Source organism: Leucoraja erinacea, chromosome 6, assembly GCF_028641065.1.
Source record: "Leucoraja erinacea ecotype New England chromosome 6, Leri_hhj_1, whole genome shotgun sequence".
Classification (NCBI taxonomy): Eukaryota; Metazoa; Chordata; class Chondrichthyes; order Rajiformes; family Rajidae; genus Leucoraja; species Leucoraja erinaceus.
In genome coordinates this window covers 7066078-7086389 of record NC_073382.1, presented here as the reverse complement: position 1 = coordinate 7086389, position 20312 = coordinate 7066078, and the positions used below count along the sequence as shown (strand labels likewise).

Sequence of the window (20312 nt, the reverse complement as noted above, 5' to 3'; positions counted from 1 at the left end):
ACGACTATGGGTGCTGTCTGTAGGAGCTTGGGGGTTTTACATGGGTTTTCTCCAAGATCTTCAGCTTCTTCCCACACTTCAAAAACATACAGGTATTCAGCTTAATTGGCCTGCTGTATGTGTAAATTGTCCCTCATGTGTGTAGGAGAGTGTTAATGTGTGGGGATCGCTGGTCGGTGTGGACTTGGTGGGCTGAAGTGCCTGTTACCGCGCTGTATCTCTAAACATAAACTAAACTAGAGATACACCTCAGAAACGGGCCCTTCAGCCTAATGAGTCTGCACCGATCAGCGATCACCCAGGGCACCAGCAGCATCATACACACCAGGGACAATTTGCTTTTTTTTTTTGTACAGAGGCCAATTCACATACAAACTTGGACGTCTTTGGAATGTGGGAGGAAACAGGAGCACCAGGAGAACACTCACGGCTTCAACGGAAGAATGTACAAACTTTGTACAGACTGTACCAGTTGTCAGGGTACCGGGTCTCCGGTGCAGTAAGGCAGCAACTCTACCGCTGCCCCACTGTGTCGCCTCCTTGCACCTTCTCTCATACCGTCCGAACAGATCCACGGACGATGCGGTCTCCCAGGTCTTGCACACCGCTCTCTCCCATCTGGACAGCCAGAAGGGGGGCTGCGTGAGGATGCTGTTCATAGACTACAGTTCAGCCTTCAACACGATAGTCCCCACCAGACTGGCCGGGAAGCTAATGGAATTGGGGCTCAACACCTCCCTGTGTGCCTGGGTCCTGGACTTTCTCACCACCAGGCCCCAGGTAGTCAAGATGGGAGGGAATACATCAAAGTCCCTCACCCTGAGCATAGGATCGCCCCAGGGTTGCGTCCTCAGCCCCCTATTGTACTCCCTGTACACACATGACTGTGTGGCTAGGTTCGGCTCCAACTCAATAATTAAGTTTGCTGATGACACTGTGGTGGTGGGCCAGATCTCAGACAACGATGAGAAGGCCTACCGGGAGGAGGTGGCTGGTCTAGCACTCTGGTGCCAGGATAACAGCCTCCTCTTGAACATCAAAAAAACGAAGGAGCTGATCATGGACTTTAGGAGGGAAAATCATCCGAGGACGTACACTCCATTGAGGATAAATGGGGATCCTGTGGATAGGGTGAACCGTTTTAAATATCTGGGAGTCCACATCTCCGAGGATATGACATGGGCATCACACGCCTCAGCACTCGTGAGTAAGGCAAGGCAGCGCCTTTACCACCTCAGGCAATTGAGGAAATTCAGAGTGTCTCCGAGGATCCTCCAGTGCTTCTACGCAGCGGTGGTGGAAAGCATCTTGTCTGGGAACATTACCATCTGGTTTGGGAATTGCTCTGCCAAGGACAAGAAGGCTCTGCAGAGAGTAGTGCGTTCGGCCGAACGCACTATGGGAACTTCACTCGCCCCCCTGCAGGAACTATACATCAGGAGGTGCAACTCCAGAGCCTACAATATCATGAGAGACCCCTGCAACGGACTGTTCCAGCTGCTAAGGTCCGGCAAACGCCTCTGTTGCCATGCATTGAGAACAGAGAAGTTGAGAAGGAGTTTCTTCCCAGAGGCCATTCGAATTGTAAACGCCTATCTCACCAGGGACTAACTCTACTGAACGTTTTTCCTTCCATTATTTATTATGTAAAAGAATATGTGTGTTATGATTGTGTTTATAGTTTGTTTGGTTGTTTGTCTTTTGCTCAAAAGTCCGCGAGCATTGTCACTTTCATTTCACTGCACATCTCGTATGTGTATGTGACAAATAAACTTGACTTGACTTGACTTGACTTGATAACCTGAGGGCGAGAGCTCTATGTAGACTCTCTCTTATAACTTGGAAACCTTTAAGAATCTGTGCAATTTATTTTCAAACTTGCTTCTCCGTACACCTGAACATACTGCCATTTATTGTCAGTAGTCTTGCCTTTTTGCACCTCTCCAAATGTACTCTTACATGCACGTCTCAATCACTGATACACAATATGCAGGACTGCCCGTTTAGCCCTGTGGAACCTCAGTGGAAACAGCTTTAAGTTATAGAAACATAGAAAATAGGTGCAGGAGTAGGCCATTTGGCCCTTCGAGCCAGCACCGCCATTCAATATGATCACGGCTGATCATCCTAATCAGTACCCCATTCCTGCTTTCTCACACATATCCCTTCATTTTGTGAGCCCTAAGAGATATATCTAACACTCTCTTCAAAACAAAGTGAATTGGCCTCCACTGCCTTAAGAGAATTCCACTTATAGAACCACACAATGCTCAAATTGATCATGATACATGCATTGGGACTGCGATTGTTCCATTCTAAACACTGTGAATTGTCTCTGGTGTGTAGGATAGAACTAGTAGTATGGGTTGGCAAGGACCTGGTGCTTCCACACTATATTTTTACATTAAACTATTAATTGTTCAAAAATGATTTGAAAATGGTTCAAAAACTGTATTCCCATGTATGTTTCTCCAAAGTATTCGAAGCGCTTTTATTAGTACAGATGTAAGGACAGTAGTAAAAATGTAACAAGATCAATGTAAAACTAAACTAAATTAAGAATCGCTCCATCTACCTCGTGGTCATACTGTGAAACAATGAATGGTCTGTAACAGATTTGGTCCCGTATATCCGTTATAAATAGGTCATTTATTGCAAGGGTTTACTGCACTTAACTCGTCATAAATGTAATTAATTGAATTGAATGCTTTATTGTCAAATGTGACTTCAGTGAAATACTTTGCCTGCAGACCTGAGGTATACAATAGTCACCACATAAAGGGCACAGACAAAGTTACAAAGTATCCCACGCCAGGCTCTCCTTTGTTCTACCCCTCCCCCGCTGCCCCACCCCTCCCCCCTCAAGGCGGTACCGCCCGCCAGGCCCTCCTTTGTTCTACCCCTCCCCCTGTCCCACCCCTCCCCCCTCAAGGCTGTCCCCCCCCGCCAGGTCCTCCTTTGTTTTTCCCCTCCCCCCGCTGCCCCCTCCCCCCCCCCTCTTCAAGGCGGTACCCCCACGACGGGCTCTCCTTTGTTCTCCCCCCGATCCCCCCTTAAGACGGTACCCCCACGCCAGGCCCACCTTTCGTCAACTAGCAAATAGCTTTACTATTACACTGAACCCAATGAAAGTTTAGAAACTATTGTCTATTTGTAAGATGGCCATTTGCAAATTACTTGGTATCACTTTTTCTCCGCAGAATTGTCTGGCTGCAGCAGGGGAGCCGAGAGCTGTTTGGGACAATAATTGAGGATCAGATATATGTCCTGGTCGATACGTCTCAATCCATGAAAGATAAACTCGAGTTGGTTCAAAAAAAGATCTTTCATCTCATGCAGGTTTAATACTACGGCAGTTCTTACTTTCAGTATACTTATTTAAATGTTAAAAAGCACTTCGAATGAACTAAAGGACACAAAGTGCTGGGGTAACACAGCAAGTCTGGCAGCATCTCTAGAGAATATGGATAGGTGACGTCTTGTGTCAGGGCACTTCTTCCAGTGACGGGTTTCAACGTGAGACATCACCTATTCATGTTGCCCAGAGACACTGCCTGACCTGGTGAGTTATTCCAGCACGTATGTAATGAGGAACTGCAGATGCTGGAAAATTGAAGCATCTATGGAGCGAAGGAAATAGGCAACGTTTCGGGTTGAAACCCTTCTTCGGACTGAAGGAGAATTTCGACCCGAAATGTTGCCCATTTCCTAAAATTAGATGTCCTCAGCTAGTTTTGTTACATCTGCCTTTGACGATGACTTCTTATTTTGAGCTCAGGAAGCTACAAAATACTCGGCGACTATCCTTTAATGTTGATTAATTCATGCTTCAGTCGGATGAATGTGTTTTGCAGTCAGATGTATTTATATACATTGTGTGTATCACACAGCATATTAGTTTACCAATACTCTAAGGCTCTTCATGATGGTCAGAACCATAGATGTAGAAACAGGCAGAGAACACATGGACTTTGGGCCTGCTCCACAATTCTGTAAAATCAGGACACATTTTTCAACATATGTGCATTTTCCTGAATTAACCTCATAATCCTGGGATGGCAGGACTGTCTTATGAAGAAAGACTGGATAGACTTGGTTTATACTCTCTAGAATTTAGAAGATTGAGAGGGGATCTTATAGAAACTTACAAAATTCTTAAGGGGTTGGACAGGCTAGAAGCAGGAAGATTGTTCCCGATGTTAGGGAAGTCCAGGACAAGGGGTCACAGCTTAAGGATAAGGGGGAAATCTTTTAAAACCGAGATGAGAAGAACTTTTTTCACACAGAGAGTGGTGAATCTCTGGAACTCTCTGCCACAGAGGGTAGTTGAGGCCAGTTCATTGGCTATATTTAAGAGGGAGTTAGATGTGGCCCTTGTGGCTGAGGGGATCAGGGGGTATGGAGAGAAGGCGGGTACGGGATACTGAGTTGGATGATCAGCCATGATCATATTGAATGGCGGTGCAGGCTCGAAGGGCCGAATGGCCTACTCCTGCACCTAATTTCTATGTTTCTAATCCCTTGATTCCTGTCACAGCTAATAAGTTATCTCTCTCTAGCTCAACAATTGAGCCTCCATAGTCCTCCTGGGTAAACAATTCCAAAATTCACTACCCTGTGGGTGAAGAAATTAATCTTTATCTCCATCAAGCTGGAGTAACTCAGCGGGGCAGGCAGCATCTCTGGAGATAAGGAATGAGTGAAGTTTCAGGTGAGACCCTTCTTCAGCTCAGTTTGCAGAAGGGGCTCGACCCGAAATGTCACCCATTCCTTCTCTCCAGCGATGCTGCCTGTTTCGCTAAGTTACTCCAACATTTGTCTATCGAATGATGGCTGACTTCTTATTTGAGACTGGTTCTGGACTCCCCAGACTGTGAGTTGAAACATCAACGATGCATGGATCTCTTCAAAACTCTGAAGAACTTTTTTAAGTTTCAATAATGATCAATTTCATACTTTTTAAAATTGATGTTGATTCTGGGAAAGGTGACCCGTTCTGACTGATTGTTCCACTTCTGCATTTTTGAGTACTTACTAACTTCCGAGAAATAGTGCCTTCAGTCATCAGTGAAGTAATGGCCCTGGACACCGGCCTTAAAGCAAACGCAGACACAAATACATAGACATTTCAGTTCTGCAAAATTCTCCTTTGTAGCCATTGGCATTGGTTCAAAGGAACCCATGGCAGTATGTAATTCTGCTTCCACCATGTTTCTGAGTGCCCTTAACATAGAACTGTACAACACAGGCGTAGGTCCTTCAGCCCACAATGTCCATGTTGAACATGATGCCAAACTAAACTAATCTTCTCTGCCTCCATGCTATCTAAAAGCTTTTTTTTTTTAATTAGATGTGCAATAATATGGTACCTTTTTAGGTACCTAGTATATATTGGCATGTTACAATTCATGTACAGCTTCTTATTATTTTTATTTTAACAATAAAAAGGAGACAGAGAAAAAATAGAAAATAAATAGAAATGTGTGTGATATCAGAAAGTAAGAAAAGGAAAATGAGGAAAGAAAGAGAATGAAAATAAAAGAAGCAGAGGTAGAAAGCAGAAAAATAAAGGAGAGATAGCTATTTGTTATTCTTGGCCACCATTCACCCAGTCCTGAAACGGATCGTTTCTACGTTTGTATAAGCTTTTTAAATACCATTATCATATCTGCCTCCACAACCACCCCTGGTAGCACTTTCTAGGCCATTCTCTGAGTACGCCCAACACATCTCCTTTAGATTTTGCACTCTCACCTTAAAAACTATACTTTACTCTACTAGTCTTTGATATTTCCATCCAGGGAAAAAAAAGGGTCTGACTGTTAATTAATGTCTCTCATAATTGTATATACTTCTATCAGGTGTCACCTTACCTTCCTTAATGTTTCATACATTTCAAAAAGCTCACCTCATTCTCCTGCACTCCAGAGAATATAACATCGATTTAGATAAGGTTTCCATGTAAGACCTTCATACCGTAAACTTCAATGCAGACTTAAGACTCCTTAAGCTCCAAGAAAGCTAATTGCAGCAGTCAGTTTAAGGACCATGCTGCCAAGCATATAATGCATCATTATATGGATTTGTTTAGTTTAGAGATACAGCATGGAAACAGGCCCTTCGGCCCTCCGAGTCCACACCAACCAGCAATCCATTAACACTACCCTATACACACTAGGGACAATTTTACATTTTACATTTATACCAAGCCAATTAGCCTACAAACCTGTACGTCTTTGGAGTGTGGGAGGAAACTGAAGATCCCGGAGAAAACCCATATAGGTCACGGAGAGAACGTACAAACTCCATAACGTACAAGCACCCATTGTCAGGATTGAATTCAGATCTCTTGAAACACTATTTACTGGAATATTTATTTTCTTCAGGAACAGCTTAGACACAAGACCAAATTCAATTTTGTGAAGTTTGATTCCAGAGTTGAACCTTGGCAAGAGAAGCTGGCAGAAGTAAACGAACAAAATCTTGAAAATGCTTGGTCTTGGATCAAAGGACTTCAGGTAAACCTAATTTCGGATATCCTAACACATGTTTCTTATAATAATTTCAATAGTAATAGTTTCTGCAAGTCACGTAATGTATTACTATGGAAAACTGGAACAAATATACAGTTTTAGTTAAGTTTAGTTTAGAAACAAGCTCTTTAGCCCAAGGAATTCGTGCCGACCAGCAATCCCCGCACACTAATACTATCCTATGCACACTAGGGACAATTTTACCAAGTCAATTTGCTTACAAACCCAGTGTGTCTTTGGCGTGTGGGAGGATTCCGGAGATCCTGGAGAAAACACAGCAGGTCAGGAGGAGAACATACAAACTCCAGTCTTTAGATATTGAGTTCGAATCAGGGACATCCGTTGAATGATAATCCCAAAACTAGTACCCTGACACAAACACCCAGATCTTGCATGGATAATTGCAAGGGAATCTCTCCATTCATTAGAACAGGCGTACAGGGTTGACTTTAAATGTCACATCCAAATGCGGCACCTTAAACAATGCAGCCTCTACTGCCAGTCTGTTTTCAAGACTGTAGGGCTGCTTCGGTCCACGAAGGCTATCTCATTTTGAAAGCGCTACCAAGACCCTTATTAACCTCCATATTGTGTGCAGAGATTAGAAAGCAGCAGAGAATAAACTTATCTTGAAGTAGTTAAAACACCAAAGTTATGCATAGTGGACACAAAGAGCTAGAATAACTATAACTGTCAGGGGTTATGGGAAGAAGGCAGGAGAATGGGATTGTGAAGGAAAGGTAAATAGATCAGCCATGATTGAATGGTGGAGTAGACTTTATGGGCAGAATGGCCTAATTCTGCTTCTATAAATTATGATCTCTGATAATATGAGGCCAGGTTTGCTGTGTGGAAAGGTTTTAAATATGGTCAACTGGCTGAGAGGGAGAGAACCTGAACAGTTAGAGAGGGAGCTAGAGAGGGAAATAACATGAACAGAGGGAAATTGTAGCAATGTTACAACATTTTGAGATTTTAAAAATCAAGTCTGCAATTTATTCCATCAGATAAAGCATAAAAAGAAGTTTAATTTGACACCGAATTCACTTACATATCTTCAGTATTAAAAAAGTTATGGCCATTTTCATACTCGAAAATTGCCATCTTGTTCCCTATTGCTTTCTCATTGACTTAACACAAAAGCTGTGATCGAGAACATTTAAAAAACGATAACTTTCTTAAAATTTGGGGGAACTGAAAGAAATTATCAGTTATTATAGATTGAAGCATTCTGAAACGAATATGAAACAATCTTACTTAAATGACTTGAAATTAAAGCATATAATTAGTTAGTTACCTAATTGTAGCTAATTACAAAATTCAATTACTGGATCTAAACATCTATCCATTTCTTAAGAATAGATTAACATTTTTAAATAGCCTAAGTGTCCAAATAAGATTGACACAATAATTCAGAACATAACATAATTTTTAAATCTCATTGTTATGTGTTTATAGGCCAAATGGAAGGAATTTAATACCTGTAAATTAATGGCCATTTAAATCAGCTTGCGAGTGGAATTTTCTGGAACAGGACCATTTGGAACGTTCAGGATGCGGTGAATTTAGTCCCCCATATCGGCAGCAAATACACTGCCGGTTCTTCGTGGGGAAAAAAATCACCGTTTCGCAACTTAAATGTGAATTAAATACATCTTAAGAAACACTTTTATACATAAAAATAAACTACTTTCTTTTATCTGTTCCTCCATAAAATCCGTCCCCGTTTTCGGTGTTGATGGTTTCAGAAGCTGATTTTAAAATCATTCCAGCGATTAACTTGTCGGATGAATTAAAAAAAAAACCCACACAGAACGGCCGTAGGAACGATTCTTTAGCAACATCTTGCACTCCCAACAAAATATAATTCAGGACCAGGTCGGGGAAAAACCCCGTTTTAACCCCCCCCCCCAACCCCCTCAAACGCGCCAAAATCGCGTACACGGCCAGTGGCAGAATTGCAGCACCGCTGAAGGTAAGATTTGTAACATACCTAGAAATAGCAGCTAAGAATTGAAGGCAATTAAAGAGGGGGAACACACAAACAGAAGAATGTAAAGATTGTGAAATGCAGAGCCGTAGGACAATCACAGTGACTGGGGAATAAATGTGAATAAAACTGAGCCAATAACACAGATGGTCTGGCCATTTCTGTTACAGTTGTAAGAAAGTAGCTGTTACTGAACTAGGAGGTGTTGGACTTAAGGCATCCATACCTCATGCCCAACAGTAGCAGCGTGAAGAGGGCATGGTGGGCATCCTTGATGATAGATGCCGCCTTCTTGAGACAGCTCCTCATGTAGATGCTACTGATGGTGGAGGAACGACTGTGCCCGAGATGGACTGGGCTGAGTGCGCTCTCTGAAGCCTCTTGTATTCCTATGCAATGGAATTGCCTTGCCAGGCATGATGCAGTCAGTCAGAATCCTTTCCACAGTGCGTCTGAAGAGGTGTGTTAGTCAATAAAATCGCCGACTCCCCTTAAGTGGAGGCGCTGGCATGTCTTTTCATAATACAATTGCCGTCTTAAATTCAGAGTTGAAGATTTTCTCATGGGCCACACAGAGAGGGAAGTTAATCCTTATTCCCCACATTTGTATTTAGCCTGTATCAATAGCACATACATTTTCTGTTTGTTTCTCGTCTCAATATGGTGTATCGTTTTGAATGATAAGATTGATTTGCAAATTTAAATTCTGCCAAATTTTCATAATTAATTCATAGATAATTGACTGCACTTATTCCTGATTGCATTGGGCATGCATTATTTATCAAGAGACATTCATTACAGACAATTGAGGATTAACGTATAATCCTCAATCTACTGAACTGAAGTATAAAGATACCAACTAAATCCAATGACCAAAAGCTTATTCCCTGATGAATGTAATATCTTTTTCAATTTCCCGAACTATATTTGAAAATGATGGCATTTAATTTATGATTTATTTTAAAATCTATTTATTGGATGTAATGCCAACAGTAATTGCAATGAGATCATGCTATTGGCTTTGAACTATTCATAAAAATAAGATCTGCCTGATATGCTGAAAATGTACTGATTATTTGATCTTTTGTGTGGTTATGCAGATGATTATTATCCAGCATTTTTTAGAATTAATCAAATCATCAATGAAAGACTATCAGAAAGCACAGCTTGCTGCTAATGCTCTAACTCATACAATTTTCATTCAGTGCGAGGTTCAGGCAACCTTTTTTTTAATAGTTTTGTGTTGTATTTCTCTGCAGGTTGGAAGTTCCACAAACACACTGGGAGCTATCAGACTTGCCTTTGCTGATGCTGGAACTCAAGCTGTGTACCTCCTGTCCGATGGAAGGCCTGATCAGGTAGAGGGCATAGAACAGTACAGCCATGGGCGGAAATCCTGTGGGTGTGTGGGGGGGACAGAGGGGGGCACGTCCCCTCCATGCTTTGCGAGGTGGGGGACAATTCCCCCCATGTTGTGTAATCCGGACTTTATCAGACACTTTCTGATCGGCCCGTTCGCGGAGCCTTTCAGCGCCCGGTGTGCCTTAAAGTCAAACTGCTGCATCGAGGCGATCGAGGCGATCGAGGCTCCCGATGTTGAAGGCCCCGCCGGCCGATGAAAGACCCCATGAACGGGCCGATTCAAGCCCCACGATTTGGGGCGGAGGAAGCTGCTGTTGCTGGGGTTCAGAGTCAGTCACCAACCAGGTCAGCTCCCGATGTTACCGTCCACAGGGCTCGCGGCCGAAGCCTCGCACGTGTGTGCGCATGCGTGCGCGCGACCGCCAATAAATTGTGTCGTCCCCCCCCCCCATGTTTCGATAGAGATTTCCGTGCCTGAGTACAGCACGGGAACAGGCCCTTTGGCCCACAATGTCCATGCCGAACATGATGCCGATTTAAGCTAATCTCCTCTATCTGCATATCCATCTCCCAGGTGCGTAACTAAAAACATGTCACTATCGTATCTCCCTTCACCACTACTGGCAGCAAATTTCAGATAGGTTGCTTCAGTTGTTATCAGCCAAACAACCCACCAACATCTAGAGAGCAGTCCTGAGCTATTATCCTTCTCATTGAAGACCCTCAAACTATCTTTACTTGGACTTTACTGGACTTTATCTTGCACAAAACGTTACATTCTATATCCTGTATCTACACTGCGGATGGCTCGATTGTAATCATATATAGTTTTTCTGCTGACTGGTTAGAACTCAACAAAAAGCTTTTCACTGTACCTTGGCACTCGTGACAATAAATTAAACTAAACTAAACTAAACTAAACTAAACTAAACTAAACTAAACCCACCACTCTCTATGTAAAGAAACTCTGGTCCTGCACTTCTCCGTTAAACTTTGTCCCTCTCATCTTAAAGCTATGCACTCCAGTCTTTGACATTTCCACCCTGGGGGAAAAGGTCACATGAAAATGTCACATTGTTAGTCAAATATAACCTTAGGGTATCAGTGCCTCTTCATTGTTACATGTCTTTCCAAATGTCCCGTGACTTTCCCCAACTTCACAGCAGAGGTCCCTTCATAGTTAGTGGAGATTAACTAATCCCAGCAAAATGAATGATTCTCCCATTCATTAAACCAATTCCCTGATCAAGCTCCATGTTTGAATAAAGTCACCTCTCATGCTGCTCAATTTCAAAGAATGCAAACCCAAACTGCCCAGCTCAGCAGGACTTACCTTTAATACTTTGTGTATTTTCACCCCTCTATTAACAGCTCTACCTTATCTCTGCCTAAATTATACCCTACCATTCTCTGATATTTCCAGTAGTGGGAGAGTCTGGGACCAGAGAGCACAGCCTCAGAATAAAAGGACATACTTTTAGAATGGAGATGAAGAGGAATTTCTTTAGCCAGAGAGTGGTGGATCTGTGGAATTCATTGGAATATGTGAAATCTGTGGACTGCTATGGAGGCCAATTTAATGGGTATTTTTAAAGCATAGATTTTTATGTTCTTGATTAGCAGGGGCATCAAAAGTTACGGGCAGAAGGCAGGAGACGGGGATGAGCGGGAAAGATAGATCATCCGTGATCAAATGGTGAAGCAGACTCGATGGGCCAAATGACTTAATTCTCCTCCTAATGCTGCCTTGAACTCTCCATTGATTTAACTGCTTTGACCAAGCTTTTAGTTTGCCTTCCTTTGTCAACTCCGAATCCACATGATATGATATGCCATTTATTGTCACTATACATGTACAGTGAAACTGAAAGCTGCTCGTACTCAGTGCATACATACAATTTAGCACAAAAAACAAGAAACAGAAAAACAAAAACAGAAGGGAGAAGGGTCCTGGGGGGGGGAGGGGGGGGGGATAGGTGGGGCAATTCTGAAATATTTCAAATACATACATATTATAATTATGAACTGCAAAATCTTTTTATGCTTTCAAGGCGTCATATAAATGTGAGTAGTTCTTTCCCAGGAGAGAGCTTAAATGTGAAATGTTTACATTTACAAATGGTGTAATAAAAACTGTTCACTAATTGTTCACGTAATGAAAATCCAAACACTGAAAGTGTAAATGAGAGATTGGGAGCCTGTGTTCTGGGAATCAAAGGTGAGATTTTTGTCATTGAATCTTCCCCAGTTTATTTCTGCCTGAACTCCTGGCTGGTTAGTAGGGTCGATTAGAAAAAGGTGGCTTATGGTATCTCCCCTCCCTCCATCCACCCTTTTCACCAGGTCCTGTTCTGGAACGTGGTTAAGCGGCAGACTTGATAAGTATATAAATGATGAGAGGTGTAGGAAAGAACTGCCGATGCTGGTTTAAATCAAAGGTAAACACAAAATGCTGGAGTAACTCAGCGGGACAGGCAGCATCTCTGGAGAGAAGGAATGGGTGATGTTTCGGGTCGAGACCCTTCTTCTAACTGATGTCAGGAGAGTGGGCGGTACAGAGATAAAAGGTAGTCGGAGACAGTAAGACTGGTAGGAGAACTGGGAAGGGGAAGGGGATGGAGAGAGAGAAAAAGCAAGTGAGAGAAGTTAGAGAAGTCAATGTTCATACCACTGGGGTGTAAACTACCCAAGTGAAATATGAGGTGCTGTTCCTCCAATTTGTGCTGGGCCTCACTCATAAATTATGAGACTTATGTCAATCTCTTCTTTTCTACTCTTTTCTTCCTTATTCCTGTTTTGCTATTAAATAAAAAAATAAGAAGTTGTATATGAAATGTAATATGTCAACAAGCATTGGGCACTGAGGTGCCGCAGTATTGTACTAACTTCTAACAAAAAACAAAACAAAAAACAAAAAAAAAATTAAGAGAAGCATAAGGTTTCCCAACCCAGGGTAAATGTACCCAGGATGTAAATTTCGCCTACCCAGGGGGTAAATTTGTACATATTTTGTCTGATTGACTGACTGTGTTTGGTTCTGGTATACCGGTATCTGTTCATCATTAATGGTTCATAAATAAGTGAAATAACATTGTTATTGTGGCGGCTCCTAAGGGTCGTGCCATTATACTGCCGAACCCCTCGGCACAGGAGTGGTGCAGTCCGGAGGCGGCCCTCAGCCGGAGGGTTTAAAAGGCAGGGCTTGGGTGCCATCTTCCTCTGGTTTCGTCTTCCCTTCAACCGGGAGGAATAAAATAAAGGTGCTTCTCAAACACTGGACTTCGTGCCTCCTTTTGAGACCCACGCACCACATTATGTTGTATTAAAGTTGCCTGGGGTAAATGGGACAAAAAAGGTTGGGATCCCTGGGGTAGTCTGCCAGAACCTTTCCCCTGTTGCATCGACCCCGCACGTACTAACTTCAACCTTGGAGATGGGATCCATAGTAAACTTGATGTGATATTTTAACACTAAAGCTAATTGTCGATATTTTTTTATTATTTTCCTAAACAGCATCCACAAAGCATATTTGCGCAGGTGCTGCTTGCTCATCCTGTCCCCATCCATTCCGTTGCATTTAACTGCAACGACGTTGAAGCCAACAAATTTCTATACGATCTTTCAGAGAAGACAGGTGGACGGTTCCATTCCTACAACTGTGAAATGAGCGAGGCCAATAATCCCGCACCGTTTGTGGTAAGGAATTTCAAAGGGAGATGAATGTTTAAGAAATATTCCAGAAGGACCAAATAGATTGTTACCACACAGTATTTCATTTAGAATAGCTTGCATTTATGTTGTGTGGTTAATATATATATATGAGGCTCATACGATCATACGATATAGGAGCAGAAATAGACCATTCGGCCCATTGAGTTTGTTCTGCCATTTACTGCCACAAGTTCTCTACTACTCTTAATTCAAATTCCCCCCTGCACTGAATTCACAGCCCAACACCCGGACTTCCATCTGTATATATGTATGTAGCCCCGCAGAATTGTGCACCTATCCCCCCCCCCCCCTTCTCCCTTCTGTTTTTTGTTTTTCTGTTTCTTGTTTTTTGTACTAAATTATATGTATGCACTGAGTACGAGCAGCTTTCAATTTCACTGTACATGTATAGTGACAATAAATGGCATATCTATATCTATATCTATATCTTGATCATGGCTGATCTATTTTTCCCTCTCAACCCTATTCTCCTGCCTTTCCCCCAAAACTTTTGACACCTTTACTAATCAATAAAAATACCCAATGACTTGGCCTCCACAGTCGTCTTTGGCAATGAATTACACAGATTCACCACTCTCTGGCTAAAGAAATTCCTTCTTATATCCATTCTAAGGGTATGTCCTTTTATTCTGAGGCTGTGTCCTCTGGTCCTAAACTCTCCCAGCTGCTGGGAACATTCACGCTCACTCTATCTAAGCCTTTCATTATTCAGGTTTCAATGAGATTTCCATGGTGCTTCACAGGAAAGTAATCGGATCGAATAAGGAATTGAGTCACATAGAGTGTGGCAGCGTAGTCGTTAAATTATTGGAAGAGTATCCAGAATCCTGGGCTATTAAAATGAGGTTGAAGTTCAAATCCCATCAAGGCAGATGGGGATTTAAAATCCAGTGTTAAATAAAACTGGAATCAGCAGGATACAAAGGATACAAGGACATTTATTGTCACATACACCAATTGGTGTAGTGAAATTTGTCTTGCCATGGAGCAGACAGATAAAGATAAGACACAAGATTAAAGAATTTAACAATAAACATAAAAACATCCCCCCACAATGGTTCCCACTGTGAGGGGAGGCGTAAAGTCCAGTCCCCATCCCCATGTCCACCAATAGTCGAGCCTATTGAGGTCGCCGCTACGGGGGCCGATGTTACAGGCCCCCCTTCACCAGGTGATGGTGCTCCAGCGTCGGGAGAATCCTCTCAGCGGCTTGGGATGCCTGGAACGGCCGCTTCCTTACCGGAGACCGCGGCGTCCGAAGCCGGCAGGCCGCGCTGGACGGAACTCCACCACTGGCGATCTCGCCGAGAGATCCCAGGCTCCCGATGTTAAAGTTCAGCGCCGCCGCCCGCGGCTGGCCGCTCCACAGTCCCGCAGCTCCACGATGTTCACCTGCGGTCTCAGCATTCCAGCGTGGCGACCCGGGCAAGGCATCGCCCGCTCCGCGATAGCGCTCCAGCGCTGCGCCGCCGCCGAAGCCGAGGTTCTGGGTGGTCCCCACAGGAAACCATTGAAATGGTCCCCTCAGGAGTGACCATGAAACCATTGAAATGTAGAAGCTAGACACAAAATGCTGGAGTAACCCAGCGGGACAGGCAGCATCTCTCGATTGAAGGAACGGGTGACGTTTCAGGTCGAGATCCTTCTTCAGACTGGTTAGGGACATGGGAAACAAGGGATATACACCATGATGTAGATAGATAAAGAATAATGAATAAAAGATATGCAAAAAAGTCACGGTGATAAAGGAAACAGGCCATTGTTAGCTGTTTGTTGGGTGAAAATGAGAAGCTGGTGCGACTTGGGTGGGGGAGGGATAGAGAGAGAGTGAATACTGGGGCTACCTGAAGTGAGAGTGAGAGGGTTTCGGCCCGAAACGTCGTGTATTTCCTTCGCTCCATAGATGCTGCTAGCAATTTCCAGCAATTTTGTGTACCTGAAATCAATATTCATATCACTGGGCTGTAAGTTGCTAAAGCAAAATTTGATTATCTAGTTCACCTAATGGCCTTTGAGGAAGGAAATCTCTTCCCTCAGCTGGTTTAGCCATGTGCAATTCCAGACCCACAGTTATGTGGTTGCCTCTTAATTGCATTGGGAAATGGACCAGCAAACCACTCAGTTCAGGGCCATTGAGGCTTGCCCTACTGATTTCCTGTATATAAGTTCATAAGTGATAGGAGCAGAATTAGGCCATTCAGCCCACCAAGTCTACTCCTCCACTGAATCATGGCTGATCTATCTTTCCCTCTCAACCCCATTCTCTTGCCTTTATAGAATATTACTGTGTTCATTTGAAAAAAAGCTTTTCACTATACCTTGGTACACATGCCAGTAAACTGAACTAAATGATGAATTTGAATTTTGTTTCAGCCAGCAGAAGTTATTGTTCATGCAAATGTATTCATTTGAAATCTTCAGAGTGAAGACATCTGCCTGCTGAAGAAGGAAATTGAGATGGGAAAGAAAGATTTGGGGAAGGTGGAGAAGCTACATGCAGAATGTATAATGCTGGACTGGTATCATAACTGTGAAGAACCTAGACCAACCAATAAGTACGTTCATTTGGCTTTGCATGCATCTTTTCAGCATCTTAACAGTGGTTTAGTTTAGAGATACAGCGCGGAAACAGGCCCTTCGGACCACCCAATCCGCACCGACCAGCGATCCCCACACATCCTACACATAAAAGAGACAATCTACATTCATACTAAGCCAATTAACCTACAAACCTGGACGTCTTTGGAGTGTTGGAAGAATGATAACTATCCCTTGGCTGTCAAATTGCCCTGCTATTAATTGTGTGCCAAAACCATGAATAGTGTACGGTTTTGGTCTCCTCATCCAAGAAAAGACGTGTTTGACAAAGATCAAGTATAGCGAAGATTTACGAGACTGATTCAATGGATAACGAGTTTTGCAGTATGGGGAGTTGTAGTAGTCTGGCAATATGCTCTACATCAGACAAGAATAATAGGAGATCTCATTGAAACCTACAAAATGGTTTCAAGGCTTAACAGACTAGATACACGAATGATACTTCTATTGGCTGAGAAGTCTAGAACCAGAGGTCACAATCCCAGAATAAGCAGTAAGAATTTAGGACTGAAATGGGGAGACATTTCTGCTTTGAAATTCTCCACCTCAGTCATTGAGTTCATTTGACAGGGAGAGTGATGGTTTTCTGAGTGTTAAGATAATCATGGCAGAGGGACATAGTGCAGGCAAATGCCCTGGAGGTGAGGATCATGTGACCCATGGCCTACTCCTGCACCTATGTGTTATGTTTTTATATTCTTAAGACAGTTCAGGATCACTAATACATTTTGGAATTATCTTGAAGTTGTGAAGAACATTATCTAAACACAATCTCTTCTTGGGCACCCTCTCGTGTAAGCTTTTGTAGAATTGATTGGAACTCTTTAACCTTAATCTTTAGACTTTTAGAGATAGAGTGTGGAAACAGGTCCTTAGGACCACGAGTTTACACCGACGAGTGATCGCCTCGCACATTGACACTATCCTACACACTAGGGACAATTTACACTTTTACCAAAGCTAATAAACTTCCAAACCTGTACGTCTTTGGAGTGTCAGAGGAAACCAGAGCACCCGGAGAAAACCCACACCGGTCACAGAGGGAACGTACAAAGTCTGTACAGACAGCGCCCGTAGTCAGGATCGAACGCGGGTCTCTGGCACTGTAAGAAACATAGAATCATAGAAAATAAGTGCAGGAGTAGGCCATTCGGCCATTCGGCCCTGCACCGCCATTCAATATGATCATGGCTGATCATCCAACTCAGTATCCTGTACCTGCCTTCTCTCCATACCCCCTGATCCCTTTAGCCACAAGGGCCACATCTAACTCCCTCTTAAATATAGCCAATGAACTGGCCTCAACTACCTTCTGTGGCAGATAATTCCGCAGATTCACCACTCTCTGTGTGAAAAATGTTTTTCTCATCTCGGCCCTAAAAGACTTCCCCCTTATCCTTAAACTGTGACCCCTTGTTCTGGACTTCCCCAACATCGGGAACAATCTTCCTGCGTCTAGCCTGTCCAACCCCATTAAGAATGTTGTAAGTTTCTATAAGATCCCCCCCTAGTAAGGCAGCAAGTGTGCCGCAGAGTGATTAAATAATTGCATTTTAAATAAGTTAAATACACCATCAGAATCCAAGTTCTAATGCAACTGCTTTCAAAACCCTTTGTATGGCATTGTACAGTCTTCACACAGACTGCAATGAGCATCAAATTAACTTGCTCGGGTATCAAGTTAATCCTTCTTCCAGTTTCTAGTTTTAACCAACCTGATCATCAATATTATTCTGTTCCGAATAAGATCTAAAGTTTTCAGATTTCAGATTCAGATTCAAACTTTATTGTCATTGTGCAGTGCAGTACAGAGACAGCGAAATGCAGTTAGCATCTCCCTAGAAGAGCGAACATAGAATATGAGCAATAAATATATATATATATATATATATATATATATGTCCAGTACTTTAGATTTGACAGACTGCTCTATTTACCATATTTGCCATATAACAATTCTCCAGTAGTCTGTGCTGTAATGACATCAAGAGACCATAACCCTCCATTCCCTTCCCGTCCATATAACTATCCAATTTATTTTTAGATGATAAAAACGAACCTGCCTCCACCACTTCCACTGGAAGCTCATTCCACACAGCCACCACTCTCTGAGTAAAGAAGTTCCCCCTCATGTTACCCCTAAACTTCAGTCCCTTAATTCTCAAGTCACTTGTTTGCCCTGTGAGACCCAGTTCATCATTTTAAAAACCTCTATCAAGTCCCCCCTTAACCTTTTTCAACCTTTCTCTGTAACTTAGTTGCTGAAACCCAGGCAACATTCTAGTAAATCTCCTCTGTACTCTCTATTTTGTTGACGCGACCAAAATACTACACCTACAGTTTAAATACCGGCAATAAATCATTCTTCAAGGATTTACATGTACTATTTTGAGGAAGAAAGTCCTACTTGCAGCCCAGGTAAGAAATCTACTTCATTACCCGTATCTTAGTATCATTCATACTTAGGTCATACAATGATCATTGATGAGTACAGAATAAGAGTGTTGCCACTCGGCCCATCAAGTCCCTAGACACCACTCCACCCATTCATTGGATCAGAAAACACAGGGGCTGACCTACAGTTTAAATACCGCCTCTCCAGAGGAAGAAAAAGTCCTACTGCAGGTAAGAACTACCAGTAAGTTCATTCAGGAGTTGAATAAGACCACTCGGCCCATCAAGTCTACTCCACCATTCAATCATGGCTGATCTATCTCTCCTTCCTAACCCCATTCTCCTGCCTTCTCCCCATTACCCCTGACACTTGTCCTAATCAAGAATCTATTTGTCATTGCTTTAAAAATGCCCATTGACGGCCTTCACAGCCTTCCGTGACGGTGAATTCCACAGATTTACCACCCTCTGAATAAATAAATTCCTCCTCGTCTTCTTCCTAAAGCAACGTCCTTCAATTCGGAGGCTATGAACCCTGGTAAAATTCCAGCATTCATTTCCCTTACAACGTATTAGAACAAGGGATAGTACTTTTGTCTCTGCCCACATTGTTGTAACAGTGCCCATTCATGGAAGGCAGCACTATTCTGCTTCCACAAGTATGAGATATTGAACTAATTTTCATTTGTAAGAAATTCCGTACATTTGAATTTTAACTACCATTGTATAATTAATAGCAGAAAACATATTAGCCCAAATTTGCTGTTGGCATCTCCATGCAAAGGAAAAGCAATGTTAACTAAATGTTCCGAGCTTTGTAGATCTGTGGTCAGGCAGACACAAAGTGCTGGAGTAACTCAGCGGGTCAGGCAGCATCTCTGGAGAAAAAGGACGGATGGAAGATGTTTTGGGTCGGAAAGTTTGAAGAAGGGTTCCGACCCGAAAGGTCACCCATCCATACTTTTTCTCCAGAGATGCTGCCTGACCCGCTGAGTTACTCCAGCACTTTTTAAGTATAAACCAGCATCTGCAGTCCCTTTCTACACATTTGATCTCTGGTAATTCTGCTGAACCAAATTAATTTATATTTATTACACTTAAAAAATAGGAAAACCAATCACATACAATTCATTGAATAGAAACAAATTTAGGTTTAGGTCTAGATTTAGTATTGTTCCATGTGATCAATACCAGCACTTATCCTCCACACAAGCCGACTCCCACACGTCTTAACCTAAACCGAAGGGCATAACCCTCCTCATTCCTTGTGGTTATTTAACATAGCCGAGTCACACTTGCACTGGCAACACAGTGCTATTACTGTTTCTGCTTCTTCACAGCACACACAAATTCTAGCCTGCTACGGAGTTTGACCAACGGTGGGAAAATTGATGAGAATTTGTTGGATGAATGGATGCTTCCGGAAAACAAGGAACTGTTTGTGAATAATTACAACAAGGAACTGGAGGTCCTGAATGGTAAGTTAACGAATTTGATTTTGCAGCTAGATGGAAATTGGTTAGTTTAGTTTAGTTTAGTTTAGTTTGGAGATGCAGCCCAGAAACAGGCCTTTGGGCCCACTGGGTCCGTGCCGACCAGCGATCCCCACATATTAACACAAGCCTACACACACTAGGGACAATTTTTGTGTACCAAGGCAATTTACCTACATACCTCTACGTCTTTGGAGGACATAGGAGGAA

The 20312-nt window shown here is 42.7% G+C and overlaps 1 protein-coding gene across 1 annotated transcript in view; it reads left to right on the top strand.

Annotated features, from left to right (window-relative positions):
• Positions 1 to 20312, top strand: part of LOC129697806 (von Willebrand factor A domain-containing protein 3B-like) — a 179331-nt gene that overhangs the window by 94198 nt on the left and 64821 nt on the right. The window contains exons 10-16 of the mRNA XM_055636433.1: positions 3201 to 3339; positions 6387 to 6518; positions 9783 to 9881; positions 13399 to 13581; positions 16039 to 16172; positions 18587 to 18633; positions 19950 to 20087. Of these exons, the coding sequence (XP_055492408.1) occupies positions 3201 to 3339; positions 6387 to 6518; positions 9783 to 9881; positions 13399 to 13581; positions 16039 to 16172; positions 18587 to 18633; positions 19950 to 20087 (872 nt within the window). The remainder of the gene's footprint in view (positions 1 to 3200; positions 3340 to 6386; positions 6519 to 9782; positions 9882 to 13398; positions 13582 to 16038; positions 16173 to 18586; positions 18634 to 19949; positions 20088 to 20312) is intronic.